The sequence below is a fragment of the Malaclemys terrapin genome, chromosome 3, assembly GCF_027887155.1.
Source record: "Malaclemys terrapin pileata isolate rMalTer1 chromosome 3, rMalTer1.hap1, whole genome shotgun sequence".
Lineage (NCBI taxonomy): Eukaryota > Metazoa > Chordata > Testudines > Emydidae > Malaclemys > Malaclemys terrapin.
Genome location: NC_071507.1, coordinates 152,081,582 through 152,100,670, shown reverse-complemented (window position 1 = coordinate 152,100,670; position 19,089 = coordinate 152,081,582). Strand labels below are relative to the sequence as shown.

Below are 19,089 nucleotides of genomic sequence, written 5' to 3'. Positions count from 1 at the left end.
TGAAAACACGTGTTCTGTGGTTAAAAGTAGGCTTTGATTTTTTTTTCTGTAATGGTGGTACTTCATCAGAGTATTTTCCAGATGTGCATTAATCTTCATTTGCTATGGTTAAAGTAACTGAAGATGAAGCTAATATTTTTTGCCAACCAGCTGTTAAATTCAATGCAATTTATGAACTACATGTTTACATGGCATAGGTATCTGCAGTGAGGGTTTTTCTGTTTATCATTTTGAAAACAGAATTGTAGGTTGAATTAATCATTTTTCAGAGTCTGAAAATGTGAGCATGTGTCTTATTAAGCAGGCTTTCGGTTGCTTTCACTGGTGGAGGGAGGCATGGGGAAGCTTATGTGGAGCTAATGACTGAACAATTTCTTTTTGGCCCTAATGTTTTAGGGTTCTGCTACCATGTCTTTCTAGAAGGGGACTTCCAACCCCAAGAACAACTGAGCAGCCAGTCATTAGGGGAAAACATCACACTCGCTCAAGGTCGAGTGAGCATTCTAGTATCAGACCATTATGCTCTGTACATCATCTAGTTCCAGGAGGGTCGGCGCCACCTTCTCCACTTCTGACAAGGTTCCTATTAAATGTACAGCACAGCATTCATGTCCTACCTCCCAGATGTCACTGTGGTGTTGTACTTTCCCGAGTATATACGGTGCATTCACTCTTTCTAGCACGCTACTATAATCCTTTCTCCATGGTACTTACACTTCTCCCATATCCTCTACTCCGTCTATCTTCACTGTCCAGATGGTGCTTTTGACTGTTGAATTATACAGTTATGGAACATGAGAGTTAAAATTTGACTGTGTTTTGTCCTTCCATTGTTTTGTTTATATACTCATATGAAAACTTGCAAAGTATTTTGTTTTTAAAATGTGTTGTAAATAACACACAATTTCCACACAATTAACTCTTGCTTTACAGCAGCAGGTTAAGAGAAAGTAATTTGGCCTATGAAATGCTAATTGCTAATACTCACCATCTGTAATTTGTTTAACTTGTATTCATGTTTTTCAGATAATAGAAAAAATTGAGAAATTATATATGTGTAACTTCAATATATTAGATAAATGTAACATATTTAGAAAATATAATACTGTACCTGGCAATGAAGTTTAACAATTAAGCCCTGTCGGTAATCAAGCTTTTTCTCATCTATGTATTTTAGCTATAGTATTCCAGGTTACCAGCAATGGCCTTAGGAATTTTATACATTTACTTGAACTTCATAGATATCTGGTGTGTTAAGCTCAGTGTGTCTAAAAGAAGCCAACCTATTTAGAAATTATGCTAGTTAAGTTCATCTATCCACACAGTCAAAGCAAATGAATTGAGAATATCTACTTCGGTAAGAGTATTAAAATACTGTGGAACTGCTCTAAGAAGTTGCACCTATTATCAAACACACACACTACAAAAATTAACAGAAACAGTGCCAATAAAGATCTACACTTCTTCAAAAGAAATGTTCAGAAAAGCCACTTTACCTCTATAATATTAGATACTTGCAACTTAATTCTCTGTTGCCCTGCACCATGTTAAGTTTGACACTAATGCAAACTGGGTATAAAATATCAGAGGGGTAGCCGTGTTAGTCTGGATCTGTAAAAGCAGCAAAGAGTCCTGGGGCACCTTATAGACTAACAGACGTCATGACATGCATCTGACGAAGTGGGTATTCAGCTACGAAAGCTCATGCTTCAATACGTCTGTTAGACTATAAGGTGCCACAGGACTCTTTGCTGGGTATAAAATGTTACCAAATTAGAATGGTAATATTTTACACCCCTTTGCATTGGTGGAAATGACTGTACAAGGTGGGAGACAATGGTGAACCAGGCCCTTAGACTCCTGTCTGTGGTTTGCTGTTCCTGTCTAGAAACATTGAAGAAACTTTGAGAAACTAAAGATGAAGCTCTGTTAACTCTCCAGGCATTGAGGACTGTATGAGTAGGACAATATGGCATACATAACATTTCTGCATCTTCCATATATGCATTTTAATATAGACATTAACTTTACCACTCAAAATATATTGATTCAGATTTTATTTGGATTATTTTATTTTATCTTCATTCCATCTGCAGAATACACCAACAAGGAAGTCCAACTCAGTCACCTCCTGCAGACACATCATTCAGCAGTCGTAGGGGAAGACAGCTTCCACAAGTTCCAGTAAGAAGCAGCAGTGTAGAGCAAGGTATCAAATAATGAGTTTATCATAATTCAGAATCTTGGATTTTCTTCCTTACCTTATTTTACTTTGTCTTTCATAATAAAATATTCAGTGCTTTATTTATTTCTACCCACAAAGGAATATATTTGAATGAAAGAACAATGGTAGATTGGAAAGTATTGTAGAATTTGATTGGTTGATTATTCTATAGTCTCCTAGCTTGGTTTGGTTTTTGATGTATACCTTAAAATTTCTATTGCAAACATTCCATTATCTTAGTACATACCTACCCATGACCACAGATTTAGTTAGTGTTCAGGTCACAGAGCTCAGTGATGTTACTTCTAATACCACTTTGCTCATGTTCTGTTAACTTGGATTTGTTGGATGAGATTAACTGTTGTACTTTGATGATAGAAACTGATGAAAGTCAGATAATGTCAATCTGTTTTTTGTTCCCTGAGTCAGACAAAGGCCTACTGAACAGAGTGAAAACACTTAGCTTAAAAATGTGAAAGCATGGGGTCATGAACTGGTGCATATTTAAGGAAACAGGTGGTCAAGCAAAGAGAATTTTTCCTTATTGAACAGTCCAAAGTTGAGCTAGGTTGCTGTGAGAGGTGCTGTATCCAAACATATCAAACAACTGTTAACATAAGTGTTTCCTTTCCCATCAACATACTGCAGCTCAAGTGTTGGTTACTATATTAAAACAAAACAGATTTAAAATATGGTTTAATTTCACCTTGGGAAATACGTGTAAATTCAGTTCTCTATTATTCAGTGCATTGACTATATCTGACAACTCAAAACTCAAATTACCAATACTGCAGATCTTTCTACTAAGCAGAAACTAATGCATGTAAGAACTTCTAATGTTTGTACTTCCTGTGTTTCCTGAAATATTGTCAGACACCTTCCAAAGCAGATGGTGTAGTTCGCTTTGACTTCTTTACCAAGCTAGGTATACCATATACTTTGAATGATAATGAATTAATTGACTGGTTACATGAGCTTTATGGGTGTGAGCCATCATTATAGTACATGCTCACTGATACATGAAAATGTTTTCCTGTTCACTATATTTATTTATTGTGAATATTCAGTATACGTTACTGAGTTTGACTGGTGGATTCGACTAACTCTGAATTTTATATTCAGTTCTTCTAATTATATCTCTGTAAGAGCTAAGGACTCTCTTGGTTTTAAACTGGTGGCAAACTACTTCTGCAGCTTAAATTTTTATGTTGCCCAGTGTATCTCTAGGTTGGGAGCTTTGTAAGAATGAAAGTATGATATGATTTCATACATTCTGTGCATCATAATTCTTATGTGATTCCTGCATTTGACACAATACATGAAAAGAATATACCTGATCTATCACTTTTATTTTGACTAAGTATTTTTCTCTAGTGGATATTCACTTATTATCATTATCGCTAGATAATGTGTAAGAAATAACATTCCAGTTTATATTATGTTGACAGAAATTTTAAATGTATGCAGAACTTTGTATGAGCTGTGAGACTGAAAGGAGGGAGCTGGCAGTTACATAGCTAACAAGAAAAAGTTAAACAATCAAAACTGAAGCTAAAATTAGCATATGTTCAGAGGATTAATGAGTTACAAGTTACAAATTGAGTTACAAGTACATATGAAGTGGAGTATTGATATTTCAAGCTGTGACTACTTATTTACACTGGTGATTTATCCTCTCTCATCATAAGTATGCAAAGGTTAGCACATCCATTTTTCTTGCTATTACTCTAGGATTGTATGTTATATCGTTCATGTCAGTGAACTGACAATGTGGCTGAGGTTGAAGAGAAGACTTCCTCCTTTACATACTGGTTTTCTTTTTGTTGTGTGATTGGGTTGCCATTTTATTGAAGATATCTTTTCCCATTTTTTCCCTCTATTTAACTTACGATTGTGGTTGATAGTGGTACTACTTTGCAAACACGCATGAAAAATGTTAGTTTAGATGTTGTTGGGTTAAATGCAGACATGATTACATATACATTTCTCTGACATACAACTCGATGAAATGTAGGCCATAAAACCAAATACTTGCTTTGATTCATTGGATCAAATTCTGCCATCTGGTACAGCTGTCCAATCCACATCAAGCCAATTTCAGTATAAAATGGAGTAACTAAGAGTACAATTTGGACCTAATTTAGGGTGTAATCCAAAACATATTGAAATCAGTGGAAGATTTCCTATTAACTTTAATTGGGATTGGATAGGTCCATAATGACTTCAATTCACAGTCAGCAGGGGTACATGAATGTAGATGATGGCAGGATCCAATGCAATCTGTTAATGTTAGGGGGAGCTGCACTTCTGGGTTCAATATTCTTTGCATATCCTTCAGTTGTAAATAAAGCCAGGTTGTGTTGGGAAACACTACATCCTGCATTTGAAGAGAATACTGTATGCTATGATGTTATGAGTTTATGGAAGGTCGTGTTAATTCTCCTGAACTAAGAGGGGTGAATACAAATGGTTTTACAAAAAAATCCATTTTGTGGACTATATTAATCATTGTAGAAAGGTTATAGCAATATATATCAACTGTAAGTGATATCATTCATCATGATTTTGCATAGTCAGAAGACATACCAGCTTTCAGTAAAACAATTTTAGTATTGTGTAAAGCTCTTGCTGTCAGAGAGGGGAATGGATTTTGGAATGAGAGGTGGGTGGCGGTTTTATTTTTTGTCTTGACAAATAATGTTATTGTGGAGCTGTTTATTCTGTAGTAAATTATGATATCCATACTAATACCTCTTTTACAGGATTTACACAGTATCTCAGTATCCAATTTTGGTCATTATTAAGTTAGGACTGGAAAAAAAAGTAGTTCTGATTTATTGCCTGTATCAGACAATGACTCATAAGTTAACACTCCTGGAAACAGTTTCAATTTGAAGCTGATGGAAAGCCAACTTTTGAGCCAGTTTGTCAGTTTAGAAATGCCCATAATTGTAGAAATACTACATAGAAAATCCTATAGAAGAAACCTCAGAGTAAAGGATGGTGACAATCCCATTGCATCATAGAGGCAGGGTGATACCTGTGGTCAGGTACAGAGGAGTTCACAGAACACAATTTTACAGGTAAGGGGAAAATTCCAGTGTAAGATATCTTTTTATTCCTAAAATTCCAAAATGGCATAATTTTTTAAAAAATGAACTTTTGGGGGCCTTTAGTTCTAAATGGAGATCAATGCCTTCGTGTGTTTAAAAAAAAAAATTATCTAGCAAGTTGTTTATTTAGAAGAGCTATAAGACATGCAATAGTATTTTTCAACCCATTGCAGTATGTAAAAATTTTAGCACTTGGACTCAGGGCTATGGACTTTTCTCAAGCAACAGAAATTTGAGTGAAAGTCATGATAACATTTGAGTCAAGTGTTTGTATCTGTGCATTGAAATGCAAATATGGACCTTGATATGCAACTATGCCAGCAGTATCATGGCAAAAATTTCCAGACTCCCGTGATCAGGTGGATCTCATTGCAGGATCAGGGCCTGAGAGGTCTGCAAGTGAAAACTACTCTCTACGGGTGTTTTTACATAATTCACATTTCTAAACAGCTGTAAGTATTTGCAAATAAGCTACCATTCAGTGGTCATTACCCAGACTTGTAGTATTTTGAAATATATCATTTTTCTTTCCTTGTTTTAATTGGCAATATTAAAAAAGTACATAAAAATAGCATGACGATTTTTTGACTCAATGGTTAAATTAATGAAATTCTAAGCCCTGGCAAAGAAGAGTGCGTGTGCTCAACTTGTCACATTGTGCTGAGCGATTGTAAAACCTTGAATCACTCTTTGTTACTACAGTACACAATATTTAAGTGGCAAGTAAAGGGTGGAGTTTCTGTATTAACTATGAATTTCTCTACTGTTGTATCACAACTTTTTATACAGTTGCATAGATTTTGTTGTTAGAGTCTGTCTGTAGTCTTTACTCAGTCCTTTCTCTATTGATAACAAGAACTGACTTAATGGGAGTTTGACCTGAGTAAGGATTTCAGGTTGAGCCGATACATCGTTATTTGGTAACTATTCACCCTTATTGTTCAAGGAAATTCATACAGGTTGATGTTCCACAGCAGTTTTTTTTCTAAGGCCATCTTTAGCTGAAGTAGGTTGTATTCTGACAAATGAATAACTGAGAGGCATGTGGTTAAGAAAAGGTGTATTAGAGCTTATCAAAATTTCTGAACCAATGAGACACATGGATGATTGTATTTATTATGGAAACTACTTTTCAAGAATCCTTTTAGACAAACCAGATCGCTGTCCCTGTCCTCACTATCATTTGACTCTTGACAAAATGATTTATTTTTCATTACGTTAACATGGTTTCACATTGCATAGTTCTTATAAGGATACAGTGTGTGATATTGGATATTAGATTTAATGGGTTTTTTTTTTTGTTTCTTTGTTGTTTTTACATTACTGACCTGTTGAGTTGTACCAGTTTACACTTCCATAAATAACTTTGTGCCTGACCCAGTAGCACTTAGAAAAATCTCCCACTGGAGAATGTGAGAACAGTGCATGAATAAATATTGCAAGGAATGACCCTGGTACTAACAGAAATCTAAACCAGTTGGCTTGAAATTTAGATTCAGGTAGGAAAGCAGCTTTTTATCCAGAAAGTGGGTACAAAAATTGTCTTTTGATATCTTCCTTTAAAATCAAAATAGTTCTTTTTTATACTGCATGAGAGAAAACTATTTTCCATGTCTGAAGTAAAACAGAGGAATGTACTTAAAGAAAAACAAATGAATTTTCTGACAGATGGTGGTATGCAATAATCAGAAATTAATTGTATTGTATATATTTTCAAGTTAACTCTTAAATAACTCCATCTAACCAAAGGGTCTCTTATTTGAAAAGAGTTTAATGCCAGTGTTAATATGATATGGGTACAATTTATATAAACTAGATTGAAAAAAAAATGATAAAATAGACTTATAAAGATCTCCATTGCATGGAGAAAGAACGTATACTGACAAGTTATTTTCATTGTTACCTGTGGACAAACAATCATAGAATTTCATATCAAAGAATCACAATATTGTTAAATAATAAAATTGAGTTGCAACTATAGTTCTCAGAGAATACAGAATACTGGTTTCTGCAATGCCATTGCAGCCAATGGGCGTTTTGCTTGAGTAAGGGCTGCAAGATTGGACCCTCTCAATTAAGTTCTGCTCTGAAGTACACTGGTATAAATTCACAGTAACTAAGAGCAGAGTATGAGCTTTCTAACAAGAGGCTAATAAAAGAGGATACTATTTCAGTTTTCAATTCCCGGCGTTTAGCATTGTTTTTGTTTTGTCTTCATGTCCCTAGTTTCATTTAAAATTGTTAGATGGCATTGCATATTCGGTGCCAGATTGTGGAACCTTTACTCATGCTGAGGGACACTCACTCACATGAGTAGACCCTTTGACTAAAATCAGTGTTGCCAACGCCCACAATTTTATCGCAAGTTCATGATATTTGGTGTTTTCCTTAAAGCCCTGTTTTCTAGTGTCCAGTGATTTATTGAGAATTGTAGCTTTCAATTCAACAAGTAAGTTTCTAGCGCTCATTGTGGAGAAAATATGAAGTGAGTTCACCTTTGAAGCTCAGAAATCAGAAGACAAATAAACAGAATCCAAAATTTATTATTTTAAAACGTGTCTCCATTTTTGGGGGCCTGACTCATATTTTTTGGACACTTGGGGTTGGCACTACTGCACTCAGCAGAAGAAACAAGGACTTCACAATCTGACCATCAGTAACTTCATTGTTACCCATAGTTTTAAATAAATATTCTGCATTCATAATTTGTCATGGTTTATCATCCTGATTTTCCACATTACTTTTATGTATGCTCTGATACAGCCTATTGTATGTGCCATTGTCAAATGCAATACATTTCTTTGTCTAACTTTAAATTTGCTGATTTCTTTCTTTTGTTTCCATCATTCCGTGCATTTAATTCATTGAAGAACAAGAGAATTATAACTCTTCCTCAAAAGGTAAATATTCATGTACATTTTACAAACACTTGACAACTGTGAATTTTATCTTCCTTCCCCCTCCCCATTATTTTCCATGTTAATACATTTCATTCAGTCATCAATGAAAATCAACTAAAAAAAGGTTCCATCTCAAATATCTAGCTGTTATCTGGTTTATCCCTCTTTACGACTGGAAAATGATTTGATGTGTGATCTCAAATTTTTGATTAAAATGGGGCATAGTGTATTTAACCGGAGTCCCTTGCTATTATGTGCAGTAGAGAACGTGCTACTTTGGGTAGAAACTCAGTCCAGAGGCACCTCTCCCCAAGGTCCACAAGTTGGCTCTGTGCATGTGGAGTCACAGAGGAACAGCCATGGCACCATCCTGTCCTCTCCTCCAAAGCCCCTGGACAATTGGTCCCCAATTGGGAATTGGTCCTGCTTTGAGTAGGGGGTTGGACTAGATGACCTCCTGAGGTCCCTTCCAACCCTGATAGTCTATGAGTCTATGAATGCTTCATAGGTCTGAGGTCAGACAGGAGGAGTGGTTGGAGAGTGGGATGGCCAGAAGGACGACAAACATTATCCCTCCTTCAGATGCAGGGAGATTCTGAAGAAAGGATAGTACAGTTTGGGGTTGTGTTATATATTCTTGGTGTAAGGCTCACCACCGCCTGGGAAGCCCTTAGTAGCACAGCTCCTATGCTGCCAGGAAGCTACCAGGGCAAGATGAAATGCAGAGGCACCCCATATGGTTTTGGCCTCCCATGGACCTACCATGATTCCTGTGGCTTATTTGTGGAAGTGGAATAATACTTTGCACCCAGGGCCAGCTCCAGGCACCAGCGCAGAAAGCAGGTGCTTGGGGCGGCCAATGGAAAGGGGCGGCATGTCTGGCTCTTCGGCAGCAGGTCCCTCAATCCCTCTCGGAGGGAAGGACCAGCCACCAAATTGCTGCCGAAGAATGAAGCGGCGCGGTAGAGCTGCCGCCGAAGTGCCACCGATCGCGGCTTTATCTTTTTTTTTTCCTTTGCCGCTTGGGGCGGCAAAAAAGCTGGAGCTGGCCCTGTTTGCACCTCCCCAAGTCAGGACTACGTATGGGGCAATTCTGGCTTTTTTTGAAAGAAGGGATGATTCAAGACAAAATCTGCTTGGGGAAACAAAGAAGAATTCAAATGAACCATATTTAACTCTGACAGTAAAACACTGCACTAAATAAACAATAATAGTAGTGATAAACCCAAATTAGAACATCAGATTCAAGTGCTCCCAGACTCTGAAAAATTCTGATCTGAATCTAAACTTCATAGACTGTGGCCCAACCATCAGAGATCTGATCAGATTGGATATTGGATTTGAACCAGAACAGCAAATACCATCTGCTTTGAAGAAGTTTGGGTCTTAATCTGAATCCCATCTCCAAAGTTCTAGGCCATCTTGTACTAACAGTTCAGGACACAATGCTGTGCAGCAAGTTTTTAGTCTTTTCACGGCATATATTCAACTTTTATTTTTCACTATCTGAGAAAGTGCCATAAAAAGAGCAACCCCTTCTTTGTCCTGTGTTCACTTACTAGGTTTTCAGAGAACATACTGTATATGGCCCAATCATGCAGAACTTATCTAGGCAAAATTCCCACTGTCTTCAATGGAAGTTTTATCTGGTAAGAACTCCGGCATCCATTCTCCTAGTCAGAGGCATATTTTCAGCATGATCTGAATAATTCAGTGTTAAAGGGACACTGTCTACTTTCTAAAGTCCCCAGGTGTAGACAGAAGTTACATCAAGATTTATATGTTAAGAGCAGGCTAGCGTTTCAGTATTGCCAATCCTGCGGCAAGATTGGCTTAAAAATCACGAGATTTTTTTTTTATGGCCCATGTTTTGGACTGTTTTCTGATTTGTAAGACAGAGGAAGTATCACCCCATTTCTGTGTATGTATATCCGGAAATTCGACCTAAAATGAACAATTGGAGGACTTGGTTCCTTTTTTTCTGGCTGATAGATGAGACACTTCATAATCTTCCCCCGATCGCTGGTACTGCCTTCAGCTCCCCCTCAAAGCCCCATGCCTCCTGCCTCACACACTCTCATTCTGCTTGTGATTGCACCTGTCCAGCTCCCACTGTAGGTTTAGTTTGCAACTCTGCTCCTTCCCTTTCTCTGGATATTAGAGCAGCCCCTGCCCAGTCAACCCCATCCCTTACACCCTACTGCTCTTGACCATCTCCCCTCCATACAGTAGCTCAGCAGCAGTGGGGAAATAATGGACTCCTGCAGGCTGGAGCAGGTGGGTGGACATGCTCTTGGAATCATTTCTTTCCCTCTTCTCCCAACTCCCTTCGCCCCCTGCTTCCCATAGCTCTTCTCCTAATCAGCACAACACTAAGTGAATGTAAGAAGGGGCAAGCGGGAGCTGCCTCTGCTCCTTTTTGTAACAGCTTCCGACTGCCTCATCTGCCCCAAGGTCTGCTGCTCCCATGATGCTCTGCACAGGCTGTGCAAACAGGGGAGAAGAGATTCCACAATAGATTGAGCAGTGGCCTTTGCTGGTGGCAGCCAGGCCTGCAGCCTAGTGCCTGTGATACAGGCTCCCAGTTATATTCTCTGGTGACTGTGGCCAGAAATGCATCATCATTTATAGGTCAGTCAGAAATCCAGAGCTATGAGGAGCTTCTTACAAGATCAAGAGGAGATGATAATACTGTTCTAAAACCACGGGACTTGTAAAAAAAAAATTACAACAGTTGGCGAAAGTGATGTTTTCCATGTGCTAGAGCGATCTTGCACTACCAGAAAAAGAGTTCCATAACCGCAATGACTTTTTGAAGAGCACGGTTTCTCTTTCTGTCATATAAATGCAATAATATGCACTTGTGTGGAAGAAATGAGACATCTAGTGGCCAATGAGAATGGGAATTTTTTCAACCGATTGCAAAGAAACTCTCATTTTCTTTTATCAACTATATTCCTGGCCAACATAGGGAGTGAGTTATGGTACTGAGCCCAGTGTATCTAAAAAAACAAAACAAAAAACACCATCATATTACTAGAAAGTACATTACAATTTTAGATCCACATACCTTCTTGGACCAAAATTGGCTATATTGTTATATAGTCCCTATAGATATAAACAATATAATATTCTTCTTCAAACAATTAAAAGTTTTACCATGTTGGTAAATAGTAAAATTGAAACTTTCAATTAGTCCTAGACTCCTAAGTGCCTATGTTACTTTTGAAAATCGGATTTAACCTCTGAAGTAACTTAGGTGCTTTTGAAAATTTTACCCTAAGGTTTAAAGGGTAAAAATCAAAGGGGAATATGTGATATCTACTAGGTATGGTCTACAGCTCCCTGAATCTTGTGGCCAGTCTCTGCTAGTCCTAGCTTAGGTTGAAAGAGCCTAGGGCAGTTCTACCCTATGGTCAAAAAGAACTGTATGCTCACCAAAGGGTTGCTGAAACATGCAGCGCAGCCTCAGTTCCTTCCCTATCTCCTACACCACTGCCTGCAGATGGGCCAGCATAGGAGCTCTATATTGGTATGATGCCAGAAACCCCAGCTGTGGAGATACGAGCAGCAGAAATGAGATTGACTACAACAGCAAAGCTGGAGTGGAATTGGCCCCAAACTTCTTAGAGCAGTTCTGCCATTCTGATTCCACTATCTGTGACTTGGACTGCTTTCTACGCCACACTAAGGGAGAGTTAACCTGAAGTGAATGCAGAATAGATAAAAATAATCTTCAAATGGTTTCAGATTAGTCCATGCAGCACACTCAAGTCTTTGAGTACTGGTGCGGGTAGTAAATTTGCTTTGTGTTCATTATGTACACTCACCAGTGCTAGAGTTCCTGCATTGCTTTAATGACTCACAACATTTATTTATAGGAGCATAAAACTGAGTGCTAATACATAAGAAATTGAAAGCTTACACATAGACTGGGGCAGAGACTGTCTTCTTGTGTGCAGGTGGATGATCCCTAGCGTTTTTTCCACTGTTTGGATATACATGCTTTAGCTCCCTCCCTCCCAGATGGTTAATTAATTATGATTCTTAGTCCTATCCCAGCAGCTGCTGTTAGGACAGAAAGGGTAGATGTATACAAAAATCTGTAATTTCATTGGGGATCCTCCCTTTAATAGTTAAATTTGAATGCAAGATAACTGTATGAATCATCTGAGTCCAAAATTCTTAGTTTTACATTCTAAAAATGTATGGAAGGCAATATAGTTTGTACAAGAAACTGAAGAATCCACAGGCCTGAATTTGTCCAAAATAACTCTTTTCAAATGTAAAATGAAAACCATTCAGAAAAAATGAGGGTGAACAATGGGGGTAGTAAAATAGTAACTAAATATTTCATTAAATAAATTTCACAACACTTTTCAATTGAAATATTTGTAAATTATTCACCCAGCTCTCATGAACATAAAACTGAATCTGATTTTGTTTTTCATGAACATCTTCAGTACATTCTCGTTATGTTAGTTGGCTGATTGAAGAACTCAAAGGAGACAAAATATCATGCAGAATTAAAATAGTAAATTGCTGATTATTTCTTTTGGGTCTGATAAAGAGTGAATTGGTTTATATTCTCCCAGTACCATTTGGGGCACTCTCACTAATGATATCCCACATTTTAAAGTGCTAGAACAACTTTTTCAATGGGCTAAATTACCGTTCAGAAATTGCCTACTCATTGTCTCTGTTCTTTCTTATATATATATACTTTCCTTCAACAATTTGAATAGGAAATTGTCTAAACATTATTCATGGATTCATAGATTTTTACTCTAGAAGCTATTATGATTATCTGGTGTGAGCTCCTGAATAACAAAGGCCAAATCATTTCACCCAGTGATTCTTTGCATCAAGCCCATATCTTGTGGCTGAGCTAAAGCATATTTTTAGAAAGATATCCTCTTTTGATTTGATTTAAAGACATCATGTGATGGAGATTTTCCACATCTCTTGGTAAGTTGTTCCAATGGTTAATTACCTGTTAAAAATGTACACCTAATCTCTGGCCTTAATTTATCTACCTTCAATTTTAAGATCTTGTGATACCTTTATCTGTTAAATTAAAGAGTCCTGTGTTATCAGAAATCTTCTCCTCATATGTAGGTAATTATAGACCTTGGTCAAGTCACATCTTATTCTCTTTGATCATTCAGCTAGACTGAACTTCCCAAGACGGTCACCATAAGGCAGCTTTTCCAGATCTGGAATAATTCTTTTAGCTTTTTCTGAACCCTTTCCAATTTTTCAACAACACTGAATCTGGAATACATAGACTCCCTGAAATAACTGCTCCTTTTGAAGTTAGATAAATTGAGTTGTGTGTGGTTTTCAATGTATTTTGAATGTCCTAAAACTGAAGGTCTGTTTTGCAATGTGTATTGAAGATTCCTGACACCTCCCTGGTGTCCTTGGCCAAAATTTCCCTTGCCCACTAGTGTTGTTCTGTTTGCTGGATGGCTGTTAGTCTCCACCCAAGAGATGATGCAATTTCAGTATTCTTGTATGTGTATAGTTTGTGGAAAGTTCTTTAGTTTGGAATCTGGTGAAGGGCTTGAAGATGGCCACTCACCATCTCCTGAAATAGCAGTATCGTGTGTAGTGATGTCGTCTTTATAATAATTCACAGCTAAAATAATTGTAATTCCTCTTTCAGATAAATGTATGTGTGTTTTTTTAATGTTGCTCATTGCCAGGATTCCAAACCTGCAAAGTCTGCATAGTATAGTCTGTCTATGTTGGTTATTGGTGTATGTGAAAGAGGTGCAGGAATAAAAGCATAAAGTAGGGAATCATAAGCTAGTGATAGAAAAGAACCACAGCATCTTCTCCATCCCTGCTAATTCGATATTGCTACCTACCATATATTCCTTAGTATTTAGATGGGGGTAGATCTCAATGCCTCACACATTGGGAAGACCACAGTTTTTCATGGGAGATTGGTCAGCCATCCAATGGGGCTTACAGTTAAATGGTTCCTGATACATAACACAAATTTTCTTCAGCTACATTTCAGCCTATTACTCTCACTTCTTGATATTTACACCCATTATATAGCTAATGGCTAATCAGTTTATATCTCTTCTTTGAATTCATTTTAATTTGTCAACACATTTCTTGCATTAAGGTTCTCTGAAACATAATCAGTACTAGATATGGTCTCTTTAGCATTTGATACCAAGGAACTCTGCTGTCTCCTTGGTCAGTGATATGTGACCTGATATTTACAGCTCAAAACCTGCTTTGTTTTCTTGGTATTCACATAGCATTGCAAGCTCAAATTTAGATTGCTTTGCTTTATCATGTTTGGGCATATTTTTAAAAATATCTTTGTTTATATTTTTGCAAGAAGAATCTCAGTTTATTATTTCCTGCCCATTTTTTTACCCCTTTGTACTATTTTCATGTCAGCATTGGTGTTTGCAATATCCCTCAATTTAATAAAATCTGCAAATATAAATGTATATGTAGTTTACCCCCTCCAAATTGTTAGAGATGTTAAATAAATCCAGACACAAACCCAGGCTCCGGGGCACTGCTGATTATCATTACTGGCCTTCGTTTGCAGACCTCCCATAGTTTTCAATCTGTACTGTTCAGATTACTTCAATTTGAATTAATTTAAAAATAAGATTTCATGCACTATTAGGTCCACATTTTTACTAAATTCCAGTATATTGCATCTACTGCATTCTGTCCATTTATTAATTTTATAACTTGGTTAAAAACAAATCTATTGAATTTATCTGCTGTGGTATATTTTATATATGACCATACAATTTATTGCTCATGGTTCTATTGTTCTGTAGAGGCACTGGGGCATTTGGAGGGCACTCCTCCAAAAATTCATAGCTGGCATAAGGTCCTTTAAGGACTGTCTTAAGTCATAACAATTCTTGGCCTGCTCTAAATTTTTCCAGGGCTGGGACTAGAGCAGTTGCAGCTTGAGAATAAGAGAGCTGTAACCAGCTCCCTAATGTGTCTTCATCTCTTCCCCTCCTGCACTGAGCAGATATTTGTGCCAGAAAGATTCCAGTCCATTGTGAATTTGGATTTAATTTTTGTTTTACACAAGCAATTTAAACATACAGATACTATAAATACCACAAAATAATAAATGAGACTTGTTTTTCTTGTGATGAAAATCTGAAACAAGAAGTATATTTAATTTTAATTGTAGCTTGTTTTGTAACAATAACAGAAGAAATATTTCCATCTTTCAAATTGCTATTTATAAACCATTACAAATTATTATGATGACTTACTCTTCCACTGCATACATACCACAGTTTGTTATTCTGTATACTCAAATTAGAAGTCCAGGTATATAGTTTTACTTCCAAAATCTGACAGGGTTCAATTCTGAATCTTCTCTGACACATTTAGATCACTCTGCTGTATTTGGGTCTCCCTCAGTGCAGAAGTCCACCCACCTGGATTTGACTGCATGACCAGGGCCTTATTTGTTAACTTATCTTAATAAAACAATTTCCAGTCATTTCCAGGTAAAAATGTACATAAACTAGGGAATGAACTTTACAATATAACTGCATGTCTTCCCCTCCACTCAGTGAGCAGCACAACCCTGTAAAAATATGGCCTAAAAATGTTAGGTAACAAAAGTTAATATAAATAACGAAAAGAGAAAATTCTTCAGGAAATCCTTGGGGTATACTGGCAGCACAGTGACCTTAACTCTTGTGGTTCAATCTGCCCTTGGATGGTTCATGTGATTTTAGGGGGAGCCAAATATTTAAACATGCAAATGTAGAATTTCTTTATGTTAATAGAAGACACATATATAATATCCTGTGCAACACATTAAATATATATCCTAAGGCTAATGTTTCCAAAAGAACTTAAGGGAGTTAGGTTCCAAACTTCCATTGAATTGCAGAGGGAGTTAAGCACTTAACTTGCTTAGGTGCTTTTGAAAATCCAAATCCAAATCTTTCTACAGGAATATATAAGCAGTAATCTATTAATACAGTATCATTTTACTGGTACTGGTTAGTTTAGGGCTTACATTAAATTCCACTTCCTGACTTAGTGGGATAAGATTGGCAGGGCAATTGCTACACCCCAAGGTCCAAGTTGGTGGAAGGATGTGCCTCCTTTTCCTCTCTCCCTGCTCAGAATATATGTAGAGATCATATGTCAGTAAAAAGAATAGGAGTACTTGTGGCATCTTAGAGACTAACAAATTTATTAGAGCATAAGCTTTTGTGGGCTACAGCCTACTTCATCGGATGCATCTGTAGCCCACAAAAGCTTACGCTCTAATAAATTTGTTAGGCTCTAAGGTGCCACAAGTACTCCTGTTCTTTTGGCGGATACAGACTAACACGGCTACTACTCTGAAACATATGTCAGTAGGGGCTGGTGCCGGAGAGTGTTGAGCATAGTTACACATTAGCTAATTCAGGTAGGTAGGGGAGGGAGCAAAAATTGGCCCCAGCAAACCTTCCTTCTTGTGTATTTAAGCATTCTGGGGCACAGAGCACCCATTCTTGCTACTTATAGCTGTCTTGCCCTGGTCCTTCAGTTGGTGTAGTTGTCAGAGCTGGATTACCAGGTTTTCTCTGGATCTGATCCAATGGCCTTTTGAGATTAGAAAGCATTTTTTTTATCTCTTCTGGACAAGATCAGTAAAGGTATCTGGTGGGTTTTTCATCCTCCTAACAGCATCCTGGAGGTATGATATGTGGGAGTAAGAAAATAAGAGGATGAAGAAATGTATGTCACTAAATATTGTCACGAATTGCAGCCAGTGCCCAGCATTAGAGTTTCACAAGGCCAGCTCTTGGGGTGAACCTAACCACGGGACGCAGGAAAGGTATGAGAAGGTATTAAATCTTTGCAGACCAGGCTCTCTCTTGTCTGTACGGTCATTTCCACCTTCAGTAGGTGGTTAGTGGGACGGGACAGTGGGCTGAATCATGAAGTGAGCAGGGGTATTTAGCAAAGGGAGTCTGGCTTCATTCCTTAGTGGTATGGTGAGAGGCCATTCAACCCCACACTGGACACAGTTAATGTCTGGCCATTTGAGGAGGTGGGGATTCATTCCCTCCTTGTATGTTAAAATTGATAAAGTTGAGGCCTGACATTTTAAATTCTTTCACTGGCCTTTGATTGACTTTATGCTTCTTCATGTCCTGAATAATGTGAATCATTGCTCTTCAACTCTCACATAGTTTACCCAGGAAGAGCCTGAAAATCCCTTATAATACAAGCTCTGGGCCTAGACCTGCAACCCCATTGTGAGTAATCTACTTGACTTCATGAGTAAGGACTTTAGAATTTTCCCATAGCCATCTGGCTAAGAGAGTACCTCTGAGCTATACATCTATGGATTTTGACCTCTTCAGCTGCTGAAATGGGCCATGTGAGCTCTCATCAAATAAATGCATAGGCCAAAAATAATTGTAATGCTCTTTGTGGGGGGGGGGGGGGGGGGAGGAGGAATAAATGCATACATAAAAATAGGTTTCTCCAAAGCACATAAAAATCCTGATAAATGAGTATAATATTAAGAAGACACATAAACAATTAATGTAATTGACATTTTTAGACATATGAACAGTTGTCTGTGAAATACTACAACCAGAACTGTCAAACTGTGCTTCCTTTTGGGGAAAGTGAATGAGAACTAACCATAAAGTCCTGATGAAAGTTTCCTAGTGCAGTTCCCCTCTCCTAATATGTTATAATATTGACTTCTTGCCTGAGTCAGTGGGTGCTGATGAGACTTGGGATATGTCTACATGGCAAACAAAAGGTGTGTTCTTAACTCGGTGTAACTAACCCTTGTTAGCAAACTCAGGTCAAAATAACAGTGAAGACATAGCAACTCCCATTTAACTTGGGTTAGCAGTTTGAGTTTAACTTGCTCCCCTACCCCAGGCTCTCAATTAAAAGCCAAGTTGCTTTGTCTTTATTGCTATTTTAATCCTTGTTAGCTAATCCAAATTAAGAACACACCTTTTTTTGCAGTGTAGACCAACCCTTAGTGTGGGAATTCTATCAGGTGTGGCTTACACCATTGAACACAGAGGGTGACATCTTGGCCCCATTGAAATTAATGGGAGTTTTGTCATTGACTTCAGTGTGGCCAGAATTTCACACATAACATTGGAGTAGCACTTCTTATTTTGTGTAATATTGCTGATGATGAGGTTAGAGATCTGTGACTCTAATGCTTTAAAATGTAAATTAGTGTATACTCATAGTGCTCAAGATTGCTAAAAAAAAAAAAAAAAAAATACCCCAAACCCCAACCCTTTGAACATGCACAAATTCTAAAAGGACATATACCATATTTCTCTTAGAAGCAGCTGTACATTAAATGTTCATATGAACTCTGGGTTACCTAACAGCACTTTTCCAATAGACTAGTTACATAATCAAGTAACATTTTTGAATCTTCACATCTGATTGAACCTCCTTTCAGTACATTCAGTTAGATGCATAACAGATATGTGTTTGTTTATGCCTGGCAGACAAGGTACAAAGTATCATAGTTGTATTTTATATATAAGATATGCATTTTACACATTTCCTGTTTAGGAATATAAGAATAATGAATCTGTGGGCTTAATACCATTTTTTAAAATTATAAACAAAGCCAAATTTATGAGACAATTTTAATTCAATTCACAATCCTCACTGGGTGGTTCTCATGTAAGCTTATATAACTATCAATTCCAGGCATAAATACTGGGATTAAGATGTCAGTCTTTGATGGCACATACAAAATAGGTAGGGTAGTGATCTAATTTAATCCTCTCATTTCTCCCCACAATTTATTGCAGATTGAGAATAAGATGCCATCTTTAAAAAT

The 19,089-nt window shown here is 37.4% G+C and overlaps 1 protein-coding gene across 41 annotated transcripts in view; it reads left to right on the top strand.

Annotated features, from left to right (window-relative positions):
- Positions 1 to 19,089, top strand: part of RIMS1 (regulating synaptic membrane exocytosis 1) — a 508,694-nt gene that overhangs the window by 370,377 nt on the left and 119,228 nt on the right. For 15 of the 41 annotated variants that reach the window (XM_054023392.1, XM_054023381.1, XM_054023389.1 and 12 more), the window contains one exon: positions 2,097 to 2,209. In XM_054023392.1, the coding sequence (XP_053879367.1) occupies positions 2,097 to 2,209 (113 nt within the window). Of the gene's footprint in view, positions 1 to 396; positions 580 to 2,096; positions 2,210 to 8,207; positions 8,238 to 19,089 lie in introns of those variants that run through there. The other 26 variants (XM_054023353.1, XM_054023365.1, XM_054023362.1 and 23 more) reach the window with 4 other exon arrangements.